This window comes from Anomaloglossus baeobatrachus, chromosome 5 (assembly GCF_048569485.1).
Source record: "Anomaloglossus baeobatrachus isolate aAnoBae1 chromosome 5, aAnoBae1.hap1, whole genome shotgun sequence".
Classification (NCBI taxonomy): Eukaryota; Metazoa; Chordata; class Amphibia; order Anura; family Aromobatidae; genus Anomaloglossus; species Anomaloglossus baeobatrachus.
Genome location: NC_134357.1, coordinates 40,922,056 through 40,946,805, shown reverse-complemented (window position 1 = coordinate 40,946,805; position 24,750 = coordinate 40,922,056). Strand labels below are relative to the sequence as shown.

General features: G+C 44.7%; 1 protein-coding gene across 3 annotated transcripts in view; it reads left to right on the top strand.

Annotated features, from left to right (window-relative positions):
* The window catches only part of DHX32 (DEAH-box helicase 32 (putative)), a 120,679-nt gene that overhangs the window by 44,492 nt on the left and 51,437 nt on the right, over positions 1-24,750 (top strand). For all 3 annotated transcript variants that reach the window (XM_075348443.1, XM_075348441.1, XM_075348440.1), the window contains 5 exons: positions 755-948; positions 9,657-10,029; positions 13,786-14,031; positions 21,703-21,802; positions 23,434-23,592. In XM_075348443.1, coding sequence (XP_075204558.1) covers positions 854-948; positions 9,657-10,029; positions 13,786-14,031; positions 21,703-21,802; positions 23,434-23,592 — 973 coding nt within the window. In that variant the 5' untranslated portion in view covers positions 755-853. The remainder of the gene's footprint in view (positions 1-754; positions 949-9,656; positions 10,030-13,785; positions 14,032-21,702; positions 21,803-23,433; positions 23,593-24,750) is intronic.

The following is a 24,750-nucleotide window of genomic DNA, read 5'->3' as shown; positions in this document are numbered from 1 at the left end:
AAGACCTGGCTAGTTTCCTGCCAGCGTTGAGAAACCTGTGATGGTATCTCCGCGGCATTCTTGTTTTGCATATTTTCCCGGGGGGCCTTGTTCTACTGTCACTGCATTGAGAAATACGTGATGGTGTCTCCGTGGTGTTGGATGTTGATCTCCCTGAGGTCAACCATACTTACCTACCCATTGTCTAGTATTGGCTGCAGCCAATATCTGAGGTCAGCGTCGACTGCATGAGCTGCTCAGAACTCCGTTATTGACTGCAGAGATGTCAACTTGACATTATAGCGGGAGCAGTGATGGTGAATTCAGCACGGGATCTGGATAAGAGCAAGTAAATCACATTTTCTTTGTTTTAAATAAAACCTGCAGCCAGGGGACAGGGGTTTTGGAGACCTGAAAATCCCTTTTAATATTAGATTGCCAAGGATCCAACGCTTGGCCATTGCATTGCATGGACCATTTGTTCTTCGATTTACAGGGGTTGGACATTAATTTTAAAGCCCAAAATTCTTTGTAGGTCAATATGGAATTTTGTCATTCTGATACAGGGCTCCAAATTTCCTCACAATATTGTTGGAGCTCACTGCGTTCAGATTTCTACTGCTCCGATTGAGTTCAATACAAGCTATAGAAATCCATAGCTTCGCCTAGTAGTGGTTACATACGGTCTGGTCATGTGACTTCTGCAGATGCTTTTGTGCCTATAATTCACTCCTGAGACAGAACGTAGCTTATTATATGTCTCTTCTCTTTGCAGATCCCTCAGTGGTGTGCAGAGTTCTGCCTCTCGGAGCACAATCGGCGCGGGACAGTGGTGTGCACTCAGGTGCAGCGGCAGACCGCCGTTTGGCTCGCCATGAGAGTAGCGGACGAGCTGGATGTGAACATTGGACATGAAGTCGGCTACGTTGTGCCTTTTGAAAACTGTTGTACAAATGACACCATTCTAAGGTTTGTGCCCAGCTTCCCAGTTAATCCCACAGCTTTCTATTCATCCTCTGCCCGGAAAGCTACTTTCCACTTCAGCCTTTGTCCGGCAGGTCAGTGAAACGCAGAGCCAGGAGTCGGTGACAAAAGAACTGAGGAGAAAAAAAAAAAGTGTCCAATTTATGGAATAGTGGAGGACGCGGTTACAAATCTCTCTACGGGTTAACAATAATAAGATTTCTCTATTGCCTGGTTTCATTGTGGTTTTTCTGATACATTTTCTTTTTCCTCAATGGGGAATTGTAGCGGCAAATGTCACAAAAAGACCTGGAAAAATCGAAATGTGATTTTCCAAGAGGGTGTTTTATAAAGTGAATGTATTTCCTATATGTCATGTTAAAACAAGATAGATTACTCTTTTTACATGATCATGGGCGGCCATCTTGCTTGTGGGTTTTTTTGGTTTTTTTTTAGTAGCACTTAGGGATCTGCTTTACAGCAGCCTCCAACATAAGTATTGACTGTCAATTCCCCCCCCCCTCCCAACTATTTGCCTAGCCTACTTTCCCCTGGTACGGTGTTCGGGCCTGTGCTGTGTGTAGACTGAGTGTTGGTTATTTGACCCTCCCCAGCCTAAAAATATCAGCCTGCAATTGCCCCGGAGGTGGTGCATCTATTAGATGTTTCAAATCTGGTGCTGTACTCTGCTCTTCCCGTTGCCCTTTTGCAGTGGCAAACAGGATAATATATGGGGTTGATGCCAGCTGTAAATTCCCAGCTGGTATCCAGCCCTGGCATTAGTAAGGAGCGGACATCTATGAGACACCCCCATTACTAATCCAGTAAAAATATATAAAAAATATTTTATTTGAATAAACACCGTGCCGTAATCCATAGCAATGTCCCATGATGTTCCCCCACATGCAAAGCTGAAAGACATTGTAATGCTCTACCACCAAGGGCCACAGGTACACGGGAGAGATGTAGAGCTCCTAGGTGTAATGTGGTATCTGCCCACTAGATGTCACCAGTATCTAGGGAAGATAGCAGAATGGTCGTACACGCCGAGAGTCAGAGCCTGGAGGTCACGTCAGTGCAAAGGAGGAAGAGGAGCCGAAGTCACGTGGAAGCCTAAGGTCGTTAGCTGGGAGGCAACATCAGATACAGATGGTGAGCAGAACCATAGTTAGAGAGCAAAGCAAGCCGAAGTCAGAAGCCGAAGGGGAACAACAGTACAAAAGGGGGAAGCGGGACCGAGGGAACCAGCCATACTAAGGATCAGGAAGTCAGGGAGCACAGACAAGACAGACAGAGCGGTGGATAGGGAGAGGAGTTGGGTTAGCGGGCCGAGGATCAGAACAAACTCATGGGAACCAGAAGCGCACACTGCAGAGCAGGAACTATCACTGCCGAAGTTCCGGTGGAAATAGCCCAAAGATAAAGCAAGGCGATTACCGGAACGAGGCACCAAACAAGCCCCACCCACCGACAAGTACCCAGGGCATACAAACAACTGAGCAATACACAAAACCTAATGGCTATACAGGGAGCAGAGCTAAAGTGAATCGTGATCGACATAAAAAGAGAAAATTATTGGCGAAAACTAGGTGTTAAGATCTCTATTGGCTAGTATGCATGTGAACGTGCCGCCGGTACATGTGAAAACGGACACCACACAGACCGACACACTGAGGTGTGAAGGAGGCCTAAAACAGAAAGGCGGAATGGTGGAGCAGAGAGCTGATCGCTCCCTCTTCCATCATTGTATTCCACTGTGGATGCAGATACTGTTGGAATCGATACGTCGGCCCACTCCGGTATTGAGGCCTAGACACATTCAGGAAAAACTGCCCACACAGCCCGTGGACTAACACCCATGTTTTTCTGATTTCGGGCACCCTCTTAAAGGCAAATTTTGTAATAAAATTAGAAAGATTTCAGCCAATTGAATTCTTTTTTTTCATGGACTCTCTGGATGCACTCGTTTTCCAGTTTCTGCTTTTACTGACTTGTTCTGTCATATTTATATCTCGCTGTGCTCATTATTATGCTTCATGCGCGGAGGAAAGATAAATGGTGACATTTCGGCAGACATTGGCTGCACACATTCACATAACATTTTATTAATTTATCAAAGTCACCGAATAAGGTTATAGGTTGGATTGTCACAGAAATATGGCAGCATTCAGTGCTCTAGATATAGAGCGAGAATATATATTTATTACCTGGGTATAGTGTGTGTGTGGGTGTTTTATATATGTGAGTGCGCAGCAGGAGAAGCACTGACATCAAGGAGTCCCAGAAAAGTGGGTTTATTAGCAAAGCTAGTTTGGTGAGCTTTTGTTTAAACTTTTTTTATTGCTGGGCCTAGAATTTTATGGGCAGAGAAGATGGTAATGGGCCCCGACTGTCACTTTCACTTTGGCTAGACTTGGTGAAGCTGCTGGGCTCGCTAGGTTATGTATATCAATTAGTGATGAGCGGGCACTACCATGCTCGGGTGCTCGGTACACATAACTAGTGATGAGCGGCCACTACCATGCTCGGGTGCGCTGTACTAGTAACTAGTGATGTGCGGGCACTACTATGCTTGGTACTCGTAACTAGTGATGAGCGAGCACTACCATGCTCAGGTGCTAGGTACTCGTAAGTAGTGATAAGCAAAAACTACCATCCTTGGTACTCATAACTAGTGATGAGCGAGCACTACCATGCTCGGGTGTTCTGTACTGGTAACTAGTGATGAATGAGCACTGCTATGCTCGGGTGCTCTGTACACGTAACTAGTAATGAGCAAGCACTACCATGTTTTTACCTCCAGCGGTACTGTATTCTCATCCTCCTTGTCATGAGGTGTACAGATGGAACAGGGGCTCATAGGCTGACCCTAAGGCTGCGGCCCCTGTGCTTGAAGGTAGACTTGATGGTAGCCGGGTTCAAGCCTCCAACGTGACCCTGTCTGCTTGTCCAAGCCCTGATACTACTTCCCCTCCCACCCAGGGAGCGGGCTGGAAACCAAAACCCCCACAAATAATCACAGACAAGTGTAAACGAAAACTCGTGCACACTGCACCCAGTCACGAAGCACAAAGGAGGTACAATATTTGAACTGGGGAGTAACGCAAATTGGGTAGGAAATAAATACACAACTTGAGGACTCGCACACCACACTGAACCGCAACTGCAAGATCACTATACAACTGGATAACAGGAACCAGGAAGCAAGAAGCTATATCCGGCAAACAGCCCCAGAATCCAGAAACTTAGGCTGGATATGGTGATCAGTAGCCTGAGCTCCAAGCAGCTGATCACAGACCAGCAGCAATGAACTCCCGCTGTGCTGGAGAGCAGTGAAGCCAGAACTAGCCGACGCCCATCAGACTGTGCAAGTAAAGAATCCCAGGAGCTTGGTGGACTCTGCAGTGTGAATAGAGTCCGACACCGGCATGACACCCAGCGAGTGCAACAAAAAACACTGCACGACACATGACTCATTATTAATGGAGTCCATTTTATCAGCACCCCCAGCACACTTGGTTCCAGTATGGCGACACGCAGTGAGGAGCCATGTAGATGCCCACCTTCTCTATTTGAACTCTGCAGCTCCTTTTACTGTCACATAGTTTGTTGTTGTTGTTTGTTTTTTTTTGTTTTTTTTTAATTTCAAGAATTTTATTGATTTTCAAGTTCAACAGAGCAACTGAAAACACTGTATCATTATAAATCATCCCACATACAAATTTGAGTGCCAACTTTATACATTGTAAAAAGCGATGGGGAGAAGGAAAAAGAAAGTTTGGTAATATAGAGGTGATATGAGGGAGGGAAGGAGAAGAAGAGGGGCATTCCCACTAGAGATACAGAGAAAGGAGAGGAAAGGGGGTTATTAAGGCTTCGAGCACGGGACCCAACCCCACTGTGGTGATTATCCACTGGCAGCGTGGGCACGCCAAGGCGCTTCCCGCACCGCAATCTATCTTAAAACTGTTTGGAACTGCGGGGAGGAGAGTAATGCGGGCTTCACCACACAGTATGATCTATCGAGCGATCGCACGAGCGATGGTACCCGCCCCCGTCGTTTGTGCGTCACGGGCAAATCACTGCCCGTGTCGCACAAAGTCGTTTAACCCCCGTCACATGTACTTACGTGCTGAGCGACGTCGCTGTTGGCAGCAAACATCCACTTCGTGAAGGGGGTGGGACGTTCGGCGTCACAGCGACCGGTCAATAGAAGTGGAGGGGTGGAGATGAGCGGGACGTAAACATCCCGCCCACCTCCATCCTTCCGCAAAGTCGTCGGGAGCCGCGGGACGCAGGTAAGCTGTGTTCATCGTTCCCGGGGTGTCACACGGAGCGATGTGTGCTACCCCGGGTACGAGGAACAACCTGCGCAAAGTAAAATAAACGATTTTTTAAAAATAAACGAGGAGTACACGATACCCGATTTCTCACCGATTTGCGATCGCTCGTAGGTGTCACACGGGACAACGTCGCCAACTAAGCCGGATGTGCGTCACGAAAACCGTGACCCCGACGATCTATCGCACGATAGATCGTCTCGTGTGACGCCTGCATTAGGTGCGGCGTCACACGCTAAGATATATCGTGCGATATGTCGGCGGGGTCATGGATTCCGTGACGCACATCTGTCATCGTTAGACATATCATTGCGTGTGACAGCTACTGTCTGTGAATGAGCAAAAATACTCACCTTATCGTTGCTCGTTGACACGTTGTTCATTTTCAAAATGTCGGTCCTCCTTCTGTACTCCGGTTGTTCATCGTTCCCGAGGCAGCACAGATCGCTCCGTGTGACACCCCGGGAATGACGAACACAGCTTACCTGCGTCCCGCCGGCAATGCGGAAGGAAGGAGGTGGGCGGGATGTTACGTCCCGCTCATCTCCGCCCCTCTGTTTCTATTGGGCGGCCGCTGCGTGACGCTGCTGTGACGCCGAACATCCCTCCCCCTTCAGGAAGAGGATGTTCATCGCCCACAGCGACGTTGTCCGGGAGGTAAGTTTGTGTGATGGGGGTTAACGACTTTGTTCGCCACGGGCAACTAATTGCCCGTGACGCACAAACGACGAGGGCGGTTACGATCGTTCATGCGATCATACGATAGAATGTACCGTGTGACGCCGGCCTTAAGCTTCTCAATGAAACTATTTAGTTGCCACTTATGATTGCTGGGACTGGGCCATCAAGGTCTCCATCCGATGGGATAAACTAACATCTGCGAACCACTCCTCAAGACTGGGAGGGTCCATTGACCTCCAATGATGCTGTCACTTAGTTTACAGGGACCGCCAGTTTCCAGAAATTCTAGTTCTGTATATCAAGAAGCGTCATCAGTCTGGATCTCCAACTGAGCGTTCTTACCACTGTTGAACAATTCCCTGGAACTTAGTTGGGTCCCTTTCTTGGAAGAGGAGGCTTACAAGATATTTTATACATTGGAGCTGTGATCTGGAAACTGGGATTTTTTGTATATTTAGGCTTGACCAAAATATGGAAGGACATGACGAAACAAAGAAGGTTGAGGTGCACCAATGTGGTTGGGAAAACCATCCGTACGAGAAGCAACAGGGTGGCTCTTGTCGGCACAATGGTGTCATGGAGGGAGGGTGGGTCTGAAACTTGAGATGGGCTTATACCTACCTACAAAGAAGATTAAAACTGGTGGCAATACATCTAGGCTAATGGATCCCCCAATTTTTTTTGCCCACTTCTAACAAAAGAGGACATTAACATTCATCTCCATGAGACTCGATACTGACACAGGCTGTTTGGTCTTCTGCTGCCGGTAATTCCTCCAGTATGTTTCGCTAAGGGTGGCGTTTTCCATGGAAGATGAGCTTGTTATTTCATCCGTATTGACATAATTGTGTTGCCCTGTTTAGTTTTTTTTTCCAATGTGTCTCCCAGCCAGCTTTTTATAAATGTCATGGTAGAAGAGAAGACGAAGAGGTCCAGCGACTGCAGTGACACCGAGTTGCGTTTCTTTGTCAGCTGGTTTCAGTGATGAGACATTGTAAAATTGCGCAACCTTTTTTTAAAGACAAATAAATAAGTTTAGATAACGTGTTCTTTAACATTTGAGGAAAGGAAGATTGCCACGAGAGCAGAATTTTATTAGATCGAGCTGTCATGGTGCAAAGTCCGAAGCCTCATTTGTCTGAATTCAGTCTGGATTTAAAAGCTATTACACTGAAGAAATCCATTAATTAAATGTAGCGTCGTAGCGGTGGAAGCTCAGTCCACATCGACGACACATCATCAATAAGGTCTAATAGGTTATTTGTGAATTAACCTGTAAGAGATAGACCCTAGAATCGACTGATTGGCGCCAAATAGAATTGTCTTCTGCTGGTTCCTTTAATGCCCATCATACTGTTCAGCACAAGATGAATGACGGCTGAACCGGCTGATTTTAGTGACAGAAAATGTCAGTAGAAATAAAGATTGGGCATGTTGGATGACAAGATGCCCAATCCATTTGTACTCATTAAAGACAAAGGAAGCTGGCACCAGAGGTATCTGTCCAATATTGACAACACATGCACTTGGGCCAAGAGCTGCGAGGAACAGCTGCTGTTCATATGAGCCTTCGGCTCACCACTGTCTAAAATGTAGGCCTGGACTTACAGAAGCATCATTATTAGGGATGAGTGGGCACTACCATGCTCAGGTGCTCAGTACTCTTAACTAGTGATGAGCGTGCACTACCATGCTCAGTACTCGTAACTAGTGATGAGCGTGCACTACCATGCTCAGGTGCTCAGTACTCGTAACTAGTGATGAGCGGGCACTACTATGCTCAGGTGCTCAGTACTCGTAACTAGTGATGAGCGTGCACTACCATGCTCAGTACTCGTAACTAGTGATGAGTGAGCACTACCATGCTCAGGTGCTCGTAACTAGGGATGGGTGAGGACTACCATGTTTGGGTGCTCGTAACTAGGGGTGGGTGACCACTACCATGCTCAGGTGCTCAGTACTCGTAACTAGTGATGAGCGAGCACTACCATGCTCAGGTGCTCAGTACTCGTAACTAGTGATGAGCGGGCACTACCATGCTCAGGTGCTCAGTACTCGTAACTAGTGATGAGCGGGCACTACCATGCTCTGGTGCTCTGTACTCGTAACTAGTGATAAGCGAGCACTACCATGCTCAGGTGGGTGCTCTGTACTTGTAACAAACATTTGGACGCTCGGATAGGCTTGACTTGTGTGACGAGTATCATGGAAGTCAATAGGTACCTCAAGCAGTTAGTCCAAATCAGAATTATCACTACATGACTCTTTCCTTCTGATCCATTGAGTGCTCATACTTGATGGCCCCATTAGTGTTGTTCCAGACCCAACGGAGCGTCTTTACGTGAATCTGTGCCTGGTACCTTAAGTGAGCTCCATTAATCTACCAGGTCGCACCCCTGTCCCAACACACATTGATCTAAGGTTAGTAAGTTTAAAGGGTTATATATCTCAGTAAATGATAACATATGGCTAGGTTATTATAAATGGATAATCCACGCTGGAGCACGGCCCTACTTGTATTTCTTGTATCACATAAGGTGTTTTGCCTCTATTTATATGCCGATTCCCAGTTTTACCAGCCTTACCGGTTATACAGATCTCTATGGGTGCCCACACTCTGTGACCCAATAAATGTGACCCTAATTTTTTGATAAAGGCTATTTAATGCCAAAAACGTTCATGAAATGAATGAAGGTTACAACTCGATATTTTGCAAATGAGTAAAGAATTATAATAATAATAAAAATAATAATAATAATAAAAATAATTTTTGGACCACCATATCTGTTTTCTTTCTCATTTGGGTGTGCCAGAGCTACGCTCTTCAATATGGCTAGGTTATGCCATTACCTCGGCTGCACCCTTTGAGACCCCCTCCAGTCCTGAGAATGAAGAGACCATAGTGCTAATTTAGCACTAAACCTTGTTCAGTTTCCAATATCTAGTGGGGCACTTGTAGCCCCTCACGGTTGTGGACATTATTCATGTGATCGGTAGGTATACAAAGGTTTGTGGCCGGGAGAGCTGTATTAAAGGGAAAAATGTAAAGGGCAACTCACCGAAACAGCGTTGCACCACCTTCATTCTCAATTATTGAATTTAAGCCGCTTTTAGGGTCATAGTTGTGAATCTGACTGATTGCAACATGTACTTTCTTCCCACGTATGTGTGTATTTTCCGAACTCTTACATTGCACTTTTAGGTTAAAGCGATAGTCCTAAAGTGCCAAGTTATCTTCTCCATAGGACAGGCTGATCATTGGGGGTGCAACCCTGTCGATCCCAAGAATGGGGCAGAACCTCTTGTTGAATGGAGCATAGACAAGAGTTCAGACTATGCTCCATTCTTTGTCTATAGGAGTGCCAAAAATAGCAGAGTGCTATAATCTACCTCCCGTCAGTCCCATAGACCATGAATGGAGCAGAAACCTCTGCTACATTCAACATGGAGCTCTGTATTCGGGATCCATGGATGTCCCGGTGGTCCCACCAAAGCTATCCTATGAATAACAGATAACTTGTCATTTTGGGAACAACCCATCTAATTTGGAATTTAGACTGTTATCCCACAACGGGTACGGGCACAAATGGGAGTGATGACCATCTCTGTACAATGCTCTGGTATATGGTTCTGCTATATGAATGAAGAAAATCCAGAGCCCACAGACACTTTTTTTTTTTTTCTACATTGCAGATACTGTACAGATGAGATGTTACTACGTGAGATGATGTCCAATCCCCTCTTGTCCAACTACGGAGTAATTATCATCGATGATGTCTACGAGCGCTTTGTATCTACTGACGTCCTCCTCGCTTTCCTAAAAGACATGCTTTTGGCTAGACCCGAACTGAAGGTTGTGATCATCTCCCCTCCCGAACTCTCCAGTAAAATAGTCTCTTACTACGGAAACGTTCCTCTCGTTGAGGTGGAAAGCACGAGTTCAGCAGAAGTAGTTTACACCTCTGCAACCCAAAGGGACCATTTCCATGCGGCTTTAAGACTCCTTTACGAAATCCACCACACGCAAGAGAAAGGGGACATTGTTGTCTTCCTGGCTTGTGAGCAAGTAAGTGGGTGTGGGTGGGTTCTGGGCGCTTTCTTTGCGTTTGATCACTTGGCTCCTACTTTTTATGTGAAGTTTTACAAGAAGGGAATATAATTGACCTTATGGTGATGGAGCTTAGAACTTTCTTTCCAAGGTTTCCTACATGGTTTTTGCTACTGGAAAAGGAAGTCCAGAGTAGTTGTTGGAGTGAGTTTGGGAGAGATTGGGCACAACATCTGGGGGGGGTGGTTCGACTTTTTTCAATGATGTATGTAACTTAAAAAAAACTTTTACAAGAGTCTGAAAAGTTTCCGATGACTTTCTTAGCAAATGATTTAGATTTTAATGCTTTAGAAGATGTAAAACCATATGTCCATTGGACTCCAACACTTGGCCTCAAGTTTTCCTAAACAAGGATTCTCTCTCTAGGGACAACCTCTTTACAGGTCACCTTTAAAAAGTTAATCAAGTAGGTTCCATATTGAGGTCCCCCTTGTATGAGCAAAAAGCTTCTCACTTGCTACAGGTAGAATGGTTGGCCAGAAGTGGCATCCAGGTGATAACTCCACTGTGATGGGGTTAGGCTGGTTTCACACATCTGGCATTTTGCTGCTTTGCCGGATCCGTCACACTCCAATACAGTACAATGGCATTGCGGCAATGCTGTCATGTGACCGGAAAATGTGACCGGAGCTTGCCGCGATGCCATTGTACTGTGTTGCACTGTACTGGAGTGTGACGGATACAGCAAATCGGCGAAATGCCGAATGTGTGAAACCGGCCTTACTCACTCTGCTTGCTTCTCATGGTAACAACAGGAACACTTTTTACTTAAGTCCCTCAGGTTTATTACACCACATAAACCTGTCTCCAGGAACATAGCACATGCCCTCATCTGGCTTCAAGGAACATAAATGTGATTTTCAGTCCGTATCACTTGCAGTATGCCAGTACAGGTTCTTAGAAGTATCCCAGTGAAGGTATCTCAACCTCCACTCACTGACCCCGGTCAGTAGAAGTGAACCCTCTCTTCATTCAGAGAGTTCCTTCCAGAGGCTTCACAACCTCTATATTCTATCCCAGGGAGGACAGCTTAATCCTCTTTTGTCTCAGAAGATTACTTCCTGGAGACCACACAACCTCCACTCATTGACCATGTGTCAAACAATCAGTCTCCATTTTGACATGAGACACTCCCATGGGCGGAGGTATGTGAATAGCGAGACCCTCCCTTCTCTCCAGCTATTTGTAAAACTTGTCCCTGGAACACCCTTATACGCCTTGTGGCACTACAAGTGCCATAGAAGACATCCAGGTTTACACCAACTTCTTTATACATACCCTCCACCATGTTACAGCACCCATCCCAAAACCTCAGCTGATGTACTTAGTGTTTTCTAGTAAAGTCATTTGGTGACCATTAGGGATACATCGGTTAGCCTGAAATAAGCGTTAGAGGGACCCAGTCACCAAGTTTTTGCTCCCCCATCTGAGAGCAGCATAATGTAGAGACAGAGACCCTGATTCCAGCGATGTGTCACTTACTGAGCTGTTTGCTGTCATTTCGATAAAATCAATGTTTTCTCTGCTGCAGATCTAGCAGTTATACAGAGCTCATGAATATGCTGGACTACCTGCAGCACACCAAGTAGTCCTCTAATGATAATCTGCTGCTAATTAAACTGATTTTATAAAAGGTATATTATGCAGCCCAGTAAGTGACACATCGCTGGAATCGGGGTCACGTTTCCTGCATCATGCTGGTGTCAGATTAGGTGACAAAGATGTAAATAAGATGCTGCCATACACCTTCAGTGGCGGTTTATCTCTCATGAGGGCAAAGGATTGAGCATGCTGAAATCCAACATGCCTGATCTTTCACCCTACTGCAGATGTTAGAGGGGACAGAGCGAGTCAGAGCAGGCTCTTACACATTAAATGGTCAAATAGTCTCACTAAAATTTTACAGGTTCGATTTAAATGCATGTATTTGGGGCTACAATTAATTTTTAAAATTGGGTTTTTATTAAAACTTTTGCACGGTTTGACCTCTATAGCCTCTGTGCCTCACTGTCTATTGTGGGCCACAGAATGAAGTAACTGAGAATCCATAAGTGAGCTATGACTTTGACAGGGAATTTGTAACTGTCTTTTTTCTGAGCTCCTCAAGGCTGATTTATGACCACAGATCACATCAAGGTTGAATGTGAAAAAGAATCTGTAAAAGGAAAATCGTGCAAAATTTGTAATGGCTGCATTCCAAAATGCTAAGGTATGCAAACATTAAATACAGGAATTTGGACATACATTACTGCTAAGGAAATAAATGTATAATTTGAGACATTTGGCTCTTTAAAAAGGCCAGTTTTATATGAGCCCAGCAACCAGCGTCAAGGTGTATCTCTTTGCTGGGTCTCTACCTAAATTGTCTGTAGCCAAACTGAAAAAGCCAACAGTTTTATGAGCGGGCAGGAGCCTGTTAATAGGAAACTATATTGCCTTAAGCTGGTGGGATTTTAATTTCCCAATAGGAGGTTCCTGCCCGACCATATATTTGTAGGCTTTTTCAATCCGGGAAGGGGCATTTTGGTAGGAACCCAGAATAAAGACAAACGCATTGACGCTGTCACGGCTTGGAATAGAAATCACGGCTTGGAATAGAAGATACACCGCCCCGTATAGGACAACACAAAGGGAAAGGAATGCCCTATCGCTAGGGAAATGGGTAAATGTTGACCCCTGACAATAATCTGCAGCTCTCCCTCACTGACCCTATACAGGTTCTGCACCTGTCGCCAAGCTGGAATACCTAGACAAACCGTCATGTAAGCCCTAAGTAAGGATGGAGGCTATGAGCTCTTCATCAACACCACTATCACTAACGGAAGACACAAGGGTACAATACAGTGGAAACAACAACAGCAATCACCAGAGCCCTGGTAGATAGTAAAGACAATACTTATCTGAGCTGCAGCAACCACAGAAGTCTGGAGCAACAGAAGACAACCTTTCCAGAGCTCAGCAAGAAACAAACTATAAACCGCACCCAAAAACTCCAAGGGTGAGGTTTATAAAGGAAGTCAGAGGCTGGCATTGGAGAGGAAAAACTGACCATTTCCCAGGGTACTAGAGTCCGCTGCTGCAAAATCAGGGAACTGTCAGATAACCTTTTCTGCCAAACTCTGGGATTTTCTAACAATCGTTGCCGCTGGATTGTCAGCCGGCCGTGACACATCCGTGACAGACGCTGGCTGTTGGGCTTGCATAAAACTGGCCTTTTTTCATGTGTTAAGTGTCTCAATTTTTAAATTGATTACTTAACAGTAATACATGTCCAAATTCTTTCAGTTAATGTTTGCATGCCTTAGCATTTCAGAGTGCAGCTGTTTATTTGTTAGAGTATGCATTATGTTCAGTATGCACCTGTTCACATTTGTCTGTTTGGAAGTACCGTCATTTTTTTTTTAATTTCCGAATTTATAACGAACACAAATTGTAAAAATGATTTGTAGCCCTAAATACTTGGATTTAAGTGAAAACAAACAGAGGAGTACAACTCCTTCAATCTCAGCTGTAATCTGCCTGGGAATGTAGCAAAAATTTGTAGTTTGCCTGCAGTGCCTCCGCAGGGAAAATGAAGCATTACATGTTTTTCACCTCTCTGTTGCTGGAAGGAATTTTTTTTCTTTTTTTCGGATAAAAAATTGCTTAGACCTATATATATATTTTTTATTTTTTTTTTTGCAAATACTGATTTGATATTTTAATTATTTTAAGGAAATAAAACAGGCCTATGAAATGATCCACCAGGAGGCTGTATATACAAATCCTAAAGTAGGTGAATTGCTTCCAATTCCGCTCTATTCCCATCAAAGCCTTCCACAATACTTGCCATACGAGGGGCTGGATTATGGATGCAAAGACCACAGGAGGAAAGTGGTGTTAACGACCAGTCTTGGCGAGTCCCTCGTCTGGATGAGCAACATTCACTTTGTCATTGATGTTGGAGTGGAGCGGAGAAAGGTAAGTGCCATGTTTCATTCTTTCCTATTGCTGCTCCCAAAAACTACAAATCTCACAGGTTCGATCAAAGCCCTGCAAAAAAAAAAAAAGTCTCCCTGTGTGTTCTGGTCTTATGCATCTCCTCCTGTAGCTGCCAGAGCCTTACAATGTCGTATGCCGTGTCCAAACTCTGCTTGGATTGCTTCCATAAAATAGCTAATAGCCGGAGCGCAGATAGATGTCATCTTTATGGCCATTATAATGCAATTTGTCTCTCACTCTCTAACACTTGGGTTGGTACAGTGTAAAATATTCTTGGTGGTTTTAGGGTCTGCTCACATGGTCAGGAGTTAGCCCAGATTTCGTACCATAAGCCACATCTACTGCTGAAACCATTGTCCTCGCCCTCTGTCTGTATCTGTCCCCTAGTTCTCCGTCCGTTGACTGGTCCCACCTCCATTCCTTCCCATCTAGCTCCGGTTGTCTCCCCATTCCTACCTTCCCACTCGGTTGTTTTCTAGGTATAGACCTTGGCCTGACTCCAACCTCGCTTCTGCTCGTCCCTCCGGTCTTTTTTCTCCCCGCTCAGTATTTAACCCGGCCTGCCCGACCATCCAACACACTCCTCGTGGCATCTGCTTTACGGCTGGTGCTGTGAGGTATTGCACTAAGCACACACGGTGTTTCCATCTCCTCGCTTATTCGGCACTGTCTAGTGTCTATCCTGCATGGCTCCAGCTCCCCCTGCTGGCAGCCTGACATATACATCTTGCATGAAATGTAGGAAAAAAAAGATGTGTCATGGGGTATGTACAAATGGTACAGGCTCCTAGGCTGGGGCCCTGCTGCTGTCCCTTATCTCAAAAGGTAGACTTGATAGTAGCAAGGTCTGAACCCCCAGCGTGGCCCTGTCTCCTGTCTGAGCCCTGATACAACTGGCTGGAAACCCAGTAACCAAAAACCCACAAATAATCACAGACAAGGGTAAACAAAAACTTGTGCACACTGCGCACAAACACAAAGGAGGGACAGTATGTGAACTGGGGAGTAACACAAAATGGATAGGAGATAAATACACAACTGGCAGAGCAAAGAGGGGCGCTGCTTGTAGATCGGCCAGTGGTCAGGGCTGGGGAACCTAGCTACAATTAACCTCTGGGTTAGTAGGTGCTGTGAGACGCTGGATGTATGAACCCCACTGGATACCAGGGGTTCAAGGTTGCCACATGTATGACAGTTTGATCGCTGCAGCACCACCGCTCGCCCACAGTGTAGTGGGTGCAGGTAATTAGCGGAAATGGATGAAATTTGTGGTGTGTGGTGTGCTGCTGATCAAAAATGATAGGTAGTGACAATGAGGCTATCATTTTTGATCAGCAGCGCACCACATACCGCACATTTTCATCCATTTCCGCCAAATACACAACTGGGGAACTCGCACACCACTCAAAATCGCAACTTATAGATCACCATAGAGCTGGATAACCACAGAAACCGCAGAAGCTATATCCGACACTCGGCCCCAGAATCCAGATCCTTATAAAGGCTGGAGATGGTGATCAGCAGCCTGAGCTCCCAGCAGATCATCACAGGACAGCAGGAATTAACTCCAGCTGTACTGGAGGGCAGTGACGCTAGAACCACCCGACACCCATAATAGGCTGTGCAACTAAAGAATATCTGGCAGTTTGTCGGACTCTGCAGTGTGAACAGAGCCTGATGCCTCCATGACACCCAATGAGTGCAACACAGAATACTGCATTACACTATGTAAGGAGAAGTGGCATGCTACTATCGGAAAGCTGATGCGTTAGATCATGGCACATCAAACTGGCAGACACCTGATTGTTTCGGATTAAAAGGCTAAATTCCCACAAGCATATAAAAAAAACCTGAGTTTCATCCAGAAAATGAGGCTGATTTTTCATCTCAATTGTCATCCATATGCAAACACAAACTGGCCACCGGAGTACTGGGGAATTCCCCGGTGGGCTCCTAGTCCCCAGTGAGCCCCGCCCTGAGCCCGTGCCATTACTAGCGGCAGAGTAGTTTGCCTCCTTAATGGCACAGTCAATTTCCATTTTTGTCTTTCCCGTTTCTTCCTTCCTTTCAAAAGACAGAACTTTTTTATTCTGTCCGTCAACCTAGCCATTTAAGGGTTAGTTTTTTTGTTGTTTTTTTTTAGGGAATGAGTTGTAATCTTAAATTACATGTATTTTACCGTGTACGATTTGATTTATAATTTGCGTTATTTGGCTATTCATTGACTCTTTTTGACCCCAATTTTTTCTAAATGATGCACATGTGTCATGGGTGACAGACAGCATTGTTATCTGGCAATAGAAAATCACAGCGTTTGGCTGCGCAAAATGCTCCCTGACTTTCTATTTTCCCTGCTGTTAGTATTCAGTGTACTAGGTATGTCATCTGCTGGGTTTTCATCCTTTTCCCATTTAGGACCCAGCGGAGCTCCTCTTTCCTTCAGCTGCTAATCTTCCGTATTTCCCCTTTGGTTTAAATACTCTCATTTTCCCTGGACTGGTTCTGGTGATATTATTCAAGCTCTGGATGCAAGCAGGCGGCTTATACTCCTCTGTTGTATTGTTGCTGTAACTTTGCTGCACTTCTACTTTCGTCATCTGTGCATAAGCAGTTCATGCTTTTTTCGTTGTGTCCTCTTGGTGTCTTCTCTACTGTTTATTGGGGTTGAAGAAGAGCTGATCCCACCCATTCCCCATTTAGAGTCCAGCACTAGGGATACCTAGGGTCAGATATCCGGCTCGGCACATAGGTTCCGCACCTATCTAGGGTGGTGAGGGACCCCAGGGACAAGCAGTAGGTTTGGTCAGGGGTCACCATCTCTTCCTTCCCTAGACACAGAGTTCCCTTTCGCCATTCGCTTAGTACTTCTCCGTACCTAGCGTGACAACATGTATCGTGAATTTTGCTCAAAATAAAAAATCTGCTTTTTTTTTTTTTTTTTTGTGCAAAACGTAACATACTCCACTAATATGTTGGAAATTTTGTGCAAAAATTCCAGGCAGACATAAAATCAGTCCAGGATGGATTTGACTAAATATAAGCAAAAATTTTACAACTTTGCAACCAGTTACAATTACAAAATCAGCCAAAAAAAGCCTCAAATCATGCCCACGATGACTGTCAAATAGTGAACACAAAATAAACTTTTTTAAAGGGGGGAATTTAAAAAAAATAAATAAATAAGGTGCACTTGAAAAATGGGCAAAAAATATAAAAATGAGGGAAAAAAAGTGGCAGTACAATAAAGAATCGAGTCAATAGTGTCCTGAGAAAAGAAGAAAAATTTGAATCAGCACTCAAGTCTATTTTATGTCCAGCTTTGTGGTTTCCAGATGTTTTTGGCAGATTCAACAATTGCAACTTTTAAAAATACTCAAGAACCGCATTTTTCTCAAATTTATTTTATGTACAGGCAAAGATTTTGCAAAAAATGTTGACACCTTTTCGTAGTGCATAGCACTTTTTGTGCGAAGAAGTTGCAGCAAAGGTTAAAGAGAAAAATAAGAAGCATTTTTCATTTAACAAAAAAAATTATCAACCATATGCACCATATCGAAACATTTGAATTTGGTCCAAAAACGTATTGCATGCAACAACGCAAAAAAGAAAAGTGACTTAGGGAACAAAGACCCACAAACAATGAATCCAAGCCCCAAGTACGTGTCTGTGACGCCCTGGACTAGCCAGGTAGTCACAGTTAGGCCCTTGCACAACACCCATTCCCAAATAAGGTGACCCCAGCCAACCTACTAAAACCCTAGTCACTTCCCTCTGGGTTTGATGTCCACACCGGGGGGAAGGGCAGAGCCAAGCGGTTGGCCACGCCCACCTAGGAAGTTCACAGGCCCAGAGGCAGGAAAAAGAGAGCAGATGAGTTTTGACAGTGAAGTAGAGTAGAGGAGAAAATCTGTCAGTGTCCTGGGTAGGAGCCCGGGCACTTTGGCTAGCTGGCAGACAGTGGTGGCCATCTGCAGGAGCCGGGAAGACAGCCTGGTGGAACCGTAGGTAGCCGGGACAGGTTAGTGGCCCGCCGGTACCGAACTGGGGAACAGACTAGAAACCGTAGCACAAGTGGGGGTACTCAGACCCTGAAACGCGGTCCCGAATCTACCGGACCCCATTAATTAACTGATTGAGGTCTGGACTTTAGGTCCTTTCCCACCCAAGTCCCAAAGAAGGCAACAGCCCACCGATTTCGGATAACTGCCACTGCCAAGGGCCAAGAGATCTAACGGGCCAGCGCCTGCGGGCAAATGGGCTCTCTCGACATACATGCCGGGGAGCGGGACTCCCGTCGCTGAAGCGCGGCTGTCCGTTTGGGGACCGAAGCAACCGGCTGCGGGCAACAACCATAATCCATTTGGTTTACCAGAGACTCCCGTGTGTTTGTCAGAGTGAGTACCACTGTGCCTTCGGGCCACGCACCGCCCTGCCCCGCCGAGCACCAACATCGCCTCACATCAAACGGGTCCCGGGGCCACCACCCCTGCCCACGGAGGGGGTTAACGCCAACAGCTGCACCAACATCTCCCCCGGGGTGCCTAGTCAACAGCAGCGATGGTGCCTACATTCATCACAACCCGTGGGTGGCGTCACGAACTCTAATCTAAAAACCCCCCTTCAAAGCGCCAGCCCCCCTTGCAGAGCGATGTGATCCCTGGTCCGGAGGCGCACGAGCCACCGACACACGAGCCCGGATCCGAGCGGCTCGGCTGCAGCCGAGCGCGGGTCGGTACATGTCCAGTGACCTTTCAGTGTCCCTATTAGCCAAGGAGTACAATACTTGTTCAACTGTTTTAGTTAATAGGAGAGGTTACATGACTGCATAAAAAATTTATTGTGCCCGAGTGTAATATATTATACAAGCAGGGACTGCCGGGGGAGTCTGTCTGTGATCCAAGTAGTAATCAACAGAAAGATAAAAACTGAACGTTCACAGTAAGCAGAGAAAATTGCAGCACTATGGTTCAAATTTGGGTAGAATGATTTATATAGCAAGCAATCGGTCTACAAGCTGATGAAAAAATGTGTCCTGGAGTACCGCGATGGGTCTATCAACAACCCCTGGTCTGTGTGTTTATCAGCCTGACAGCAACAATCACTTGTAATGTTTTTATATAGCGTCTTGTGGATCATAAAAAGCTGTATATTGGCCTGTACTAAATAACTGAGACTAATGAGCAAAGAAGAGCTTGGAGCCTCAGGACACTAATGGCTCAGAGACTGCTGCTGTTTATAAAGCTCGGCTGGGCTCCTGTTTCATGAGATTACCGGTTGCCAGTGCCCGATTTATTGAAGTGCCTGACGTAAAAGCTGAAGATGAAGCTTTGCTAATTTACATTAGAATACATTGATTGCTTACCTTGCCTGGGGTGATCTATCATTTGACATGAAATGTGTAGACTCTCGTACAACTGCATGAGTTCTGGTCATACGTTCTGTTTGCTGAAAGGATTGGATGTGAGATTTCAATGCCTGCGTCCGGTCAGTCTTGTTTTATGTTTTCACTGCTCATTCCTGCTGGTTCCATTTATACAGCAAGAGATGCACTAATTATATTTCTCTGTCATTCATCTAACACTTTTTAGGCCTAAAATGTTAAGATATTTCTCTTAAAAGGACTCTAATGCACTTGCAATCTTATAATACATTTTTCTGGACTCTATTGAATTCCACACTTCATTTCTCAGCAGTCACTTCCTGTTCTGTAGAGATCACTTCTCAGCAGTCACTTCCTGTTCTGTAGAGATCACTTCCCAGCAGTCACTTCCTGTTCTGTAGAGATCACTTCTCTGCAGTCACTTCCTGTTCTGTAAAGATCACTTCCCAGCAGTCACTTCCTGTTCTGTAAAGATCACTTCCCAGCAGTCACTTCCTGTTCTGTAGAGATCACTTCTCTGCAGTCACTTCCTGTTCTGTAGAGCTCACTTCTCAGCAGTCACTTTCTGTTCTGTAGAGATCACTTCTCAGCAGTTACTTCCTGTTCTGTAGAGCTCACTTCTCAGCAGTCACTTTCTGTTCTGTAGAGATCACTTCTCTGCAGTCACTGTCTGTTCTGTAGAGATCACTTTTCAGCAGTCAATTCCTGTTCTGTAGAGATCGCTTCCCAGCAGTCACTTCCTGTTCTGTAGAGATCACTTCTCAGCAGTCACTTCCTGTTCTGTAGAGATCACTTCTCAGCAGTCACTTTCTGTTCTGTAGAGATCACTTCTCAGCAGTTACTTCCTGTTCTGTAGAGATCACTTCTCTGCAGTCACTTTCTGTTCTGTAGAGATCACTTCCCAGCAGTCACTTCCTGTTCTGTAGAGATCACTTCTCAGCAGTCACTTCCTGTTCTGTAGAGATCACTTCTCTGCAGTCACTTCCTGTTCTGTAGAGATCACTTCTCTGCAGTCACTTCCTGTTCTGTAGAGATCACTTCTCAGCAGTCACTTCCTGTTCTGTAGAGATCACTTCCCAGCAGTCACTTCCTGTTCTGTAGAGATCACTTCTCTGCAGTCACTTCCTGTTCTGTAAAGATCACTTCCCAGCAGTCACTTCCTGTTCTGTAAAGATCACTTCCCAGCAGTCACTTCCTGTTCTGTAGAGATCACTTCTCTGCAGTCACTTCCTGTTCTGTAGAGCTCACTTCTCAGCAGTCACTTTCTGTTCTGTAGAGATCACTTCCCAGCAGTCACTTCCTGTTGTGTAGAGATCACTTCTCTGCAGTCACTGTCTGTTCTGTAGAGATCACTTTTCAGCAGTCACTTCCTGTTCTGTAGAGATCGCTTCCCAGCAGTCACTTCCTGTTCTGTAGAGATCACTTCTCAGCAGTCACTTCCTGTTCTGTAGAGATCACTTCTCAGCAGTCACTTCCTGTTCTGTAGAGATCACTTCTCTGCAGTCACTTCCTGTTCTGTAGAGATCACTTCTCTGCAGTCACTTCCTGTTCTGTAGAGATCACTTCTCTGCAGTCACTTCCTGTTCTGTAGAGATCACTTCTCTGCAGTCACTTCCTGTTCTGTAGAGATCACTTCTCAGCAGTCACTTCCTGTTCTGTAGAGATCACTTCCCAGCAGTCACTTCCTGTTCTGTAGAGATCACTTCCCAGCAGTCACTTCCTGTTCTGTAGAGATCACTTCTCTGCAGTCACTTCCTGTTCTGTAAAGATCACTTCCCAGCAGTCACTTCCTGTTCTGTAGAGATCACTTCTCAGCAGTCACTTCCTGTTCTGTAGAGATCACTTCCCAGCAGTCACTTCCTGTTCTGTAGAGCTCACTTCTCAGCAGTCACTTCCTGTCACTTCTCACAGGCCTGATTATTATGAAGGGTATCACCCACTATATAGATATCGCAGTGTCCACTATGCTCAATAGTATTTGGACACCACTCCTTCTCTGCACAGTAACTTCTGCACAGGTCACTGAGCATGCTCAGAACAATCTTCCAGATAAAGCAAAGCTCTTTTAGTCTTTTTCCTATGTGGCTGCAGTAAATAATATTTCTGAATCCTGTTACCACCACCACAAGCTCAGGCTAAGTGTCTGCCCTATAATTATGTGCAGAAAATAAAAAAAAAAATATTCATTTACCAATTTTCTGTTGGTAGAAATCATTTTTTTTTTTCTTAATTGTTTTGATTATTAATTGTGATATTTTCCCATTTTCTAGGTTTACAACACCAGAATCCGGGCCGAGTCTGTGATCACGCAGCCAATTAGTAGAATACGAGCCGAGATGAGGAAGCAGGTTCTGGACTCGTGTCCTACAGGTATAATCTAATAACGGAACAATTTTGGAGTCCAGCGAATGGCAAAAAAGGTTCATGTTCCCACACTACAGTACAAATATTAACATTCCCTACTCTGAAGTCATCTCTAAGTGCACACTTATTGAAATATGGTTGGGCTCTGTGTGTGCCGCTGGCTTATAATCCCTTCACCCCCGGGCGATTTTCAGTTTTTCATTTTTATTTATTTATTTTTTTTTTTTTTGCTCACCTTCTTCTGAGAGGCATAACTCATTTCTCCGTCAATCTTTGCCATATGAGTACTTGTTTTTAGCGGGACGAGTTGAACTTTTAAATTAAACCATTAGTTTTACCATATAGTGTATTGGAAAACGTAAAAAAAAAATCCACGTGCGGAAAAATTGCAATCAAAGTGTGATTGCACTATTGTTTTTGAGGTATTTTATTCAGTGTTTACTATATGGTAAAATTGATGTGTCGGAATGATGCCTCAGGTCGGTGCGAGTTCGTAGACACCAAACGTATAGATTTTACTTTTATATAAGGGGTTAAAAAAAATCAGAATTTAGTCCAAAAAAAGTAGTGTACTTTTGCGCAATTTTCCGCAATGCAGTGTTCTCATTTTTCGGGATATGGGGCTCGGTGACGGCTTATTTTTTGCGTCTTGGGCTGACGTTTTTAATGGTACTATTTTTGTGGAGATGCTACATTGTGCAGATCGCCTGTTTATTGCATTTTGCGCAAAATTTGCGACGACCAAAAAACGTAATTTTGATGTTTTGTAATTTTTTTACCGCTACGCCGTTTACCAATCAGATTAATTTTATATTGTCATAGATCAGGCATTTCTGAACTCGGCGATACCAAGTATGTGTAATTTCCAATGAGGAGTGATTTGAACTTTTTTTTTTTTTTTTTACTAGTCCCCATAGGGGACTATAAGGATCAGCAGTCTGATCGCTGATTCATTTCTCCTGATCAGAGCAGCACTGCTCTGATCAGGAGAAATGATGCGTTCTTGCTACAGCCGGGGCTCTGTCAGCTGTAACAGGAACTACGTCATGATAGTGACACTAGTCATCACATGACCCTGTGCTACCATGGAAACCATCGGCTCCCCATGATCGCATCACAGGACCTCCAATGTCGGCGGGGAAAGGCACGTTCCCCGCTGCGACACTCTAAATCGCGCTGTCACATTTTGACGGCACAATTTAAGGGGTTAACAGGCACCAGTGGATCGCGGATCCACCTGCGAGGCACACATGTCTGCTGTACAAATCAGGAGACATGTGCGATGATCACCACCAGCTCACTGCAGCAACCCTTCATGAGTTAGGTCGTACTGTTACGTCCTAGGTCATAAAGGGGATAGACTAATGTCACAAGGGTAGTTTAAAGCACATTATGAAGTTGTAAAGGCACGGTCTTCAGTTTCTTACAAATTTGAGGTGCATTAGTTAGAATGTTTTTGGGTTTTTTTTGGGACTTACACACAGTGGATTTTGTCAATTTGTAAGTCACCGAATGCAGACATTTCTATACCTGACATTGCCGTAACTATAATCATGGCCCCCGCTAACTTGTTCTCTGGCTGAATATGATTATTGGAGTATTTCCATTTTACGCATTCAATAACTTTCCTCTGACAGGAAAGGTCTTCTGCCTCTACACGGAGGAGTTTGCTCAAAGTGACATGAAAACTTTTCTAACTCCAAAAGTAGAAGAGTCAAATCTGACTTCAATGGTTCTGTTTCTGAAGAGGATGGACATCGCCGGCCTGGGCCACTGTGAATTCATCAACAGACCTGGTATGTGTCTAAGAAGATTTGTAATTTACATGTTATTAAATTTAAAGTTTGGTAATAAATGTGAGATTGCTGAGAGACTAATATTTCAGACCACCACGATCACAAAAAAGGGGGTCTTAATGTTCCATGGATAAGTGGAGCATTACTGAGCATGTGCGACCACTGCTCTATTCACTGTCTGTACTAGTAGTGGTCGCACATGCTCACTGTGTCTCAAATCAAACAGTGATCTTTGGGTTCCCCGTTCTAGAGATCAGTAGGGGTTTCAGCATAGAGGATTATACACTTTATCATCTATCCTGTGGAAGGGTTGTGTGTGTATTTTACTCACTTACAGTATATAAAGCTATTAATTCCACAGCGCTTTATAGACATCATCACGTCCCATTGGGGCTCACAATCTAAGGTCCCTATAATTGTTTCTTTGAAGTTTTTTTTACAAACGCTGACTCCATGGGTTTTCAAAAGAATAGAATTCCAATAGAATAGAATTCCAAAAGGAATTTCTTCCATACTTTTGTCATGACGGTGTACTAGTGTATTGCAGTGATGTTCCTAGGCTGATGGAAAGATGTAAGATTGAGTACAGTGTGAGTGAGTGGAGGCTTTTTATTGATTCGTCCCTCAAAAAAATCTGAAAGTTGTTGTTGCACAATGGCAGCAAGTATGCTTCACTGCCTGTAGGACATTCTGTGAATCTGAAGGCAAGCTATGAGAATTTAGAGTTTATTCTCAAGAAACTTAACTACGAGGATCAAGGAAGGTCAATATGTGGTGATCTGAAAGTTCTCTTTTGCTCCTTGGGCAGCAAAGAGGATACACAAAGTACCCATGGGAAAGCATGGATAGGAGTCATCACTGGAGCCAAAAACATTGGCCAACGAGAACATCTATGTAACCTGGATTCCAGATCATAGTTGCGAAACGTTTAGTTGATCCCACCAGAGTTCTCCTGTCGCCACTCCACATTAAGCTTGGACTGATAAAGCAGTTTGTGAAAGGTCTACCAAAAGAAGGAGAGACTTTTAAGTACACGTGTACCAAGTTTGGAAGGAAGGCATTTTTTTGGGGGTCTGGATATTCGGACACTCATGAAGGACGACGTGTTCAAAAGAAAAATGAAAGCTGTTGGGTAAAGATCTTTGGATTCTTTTAAAG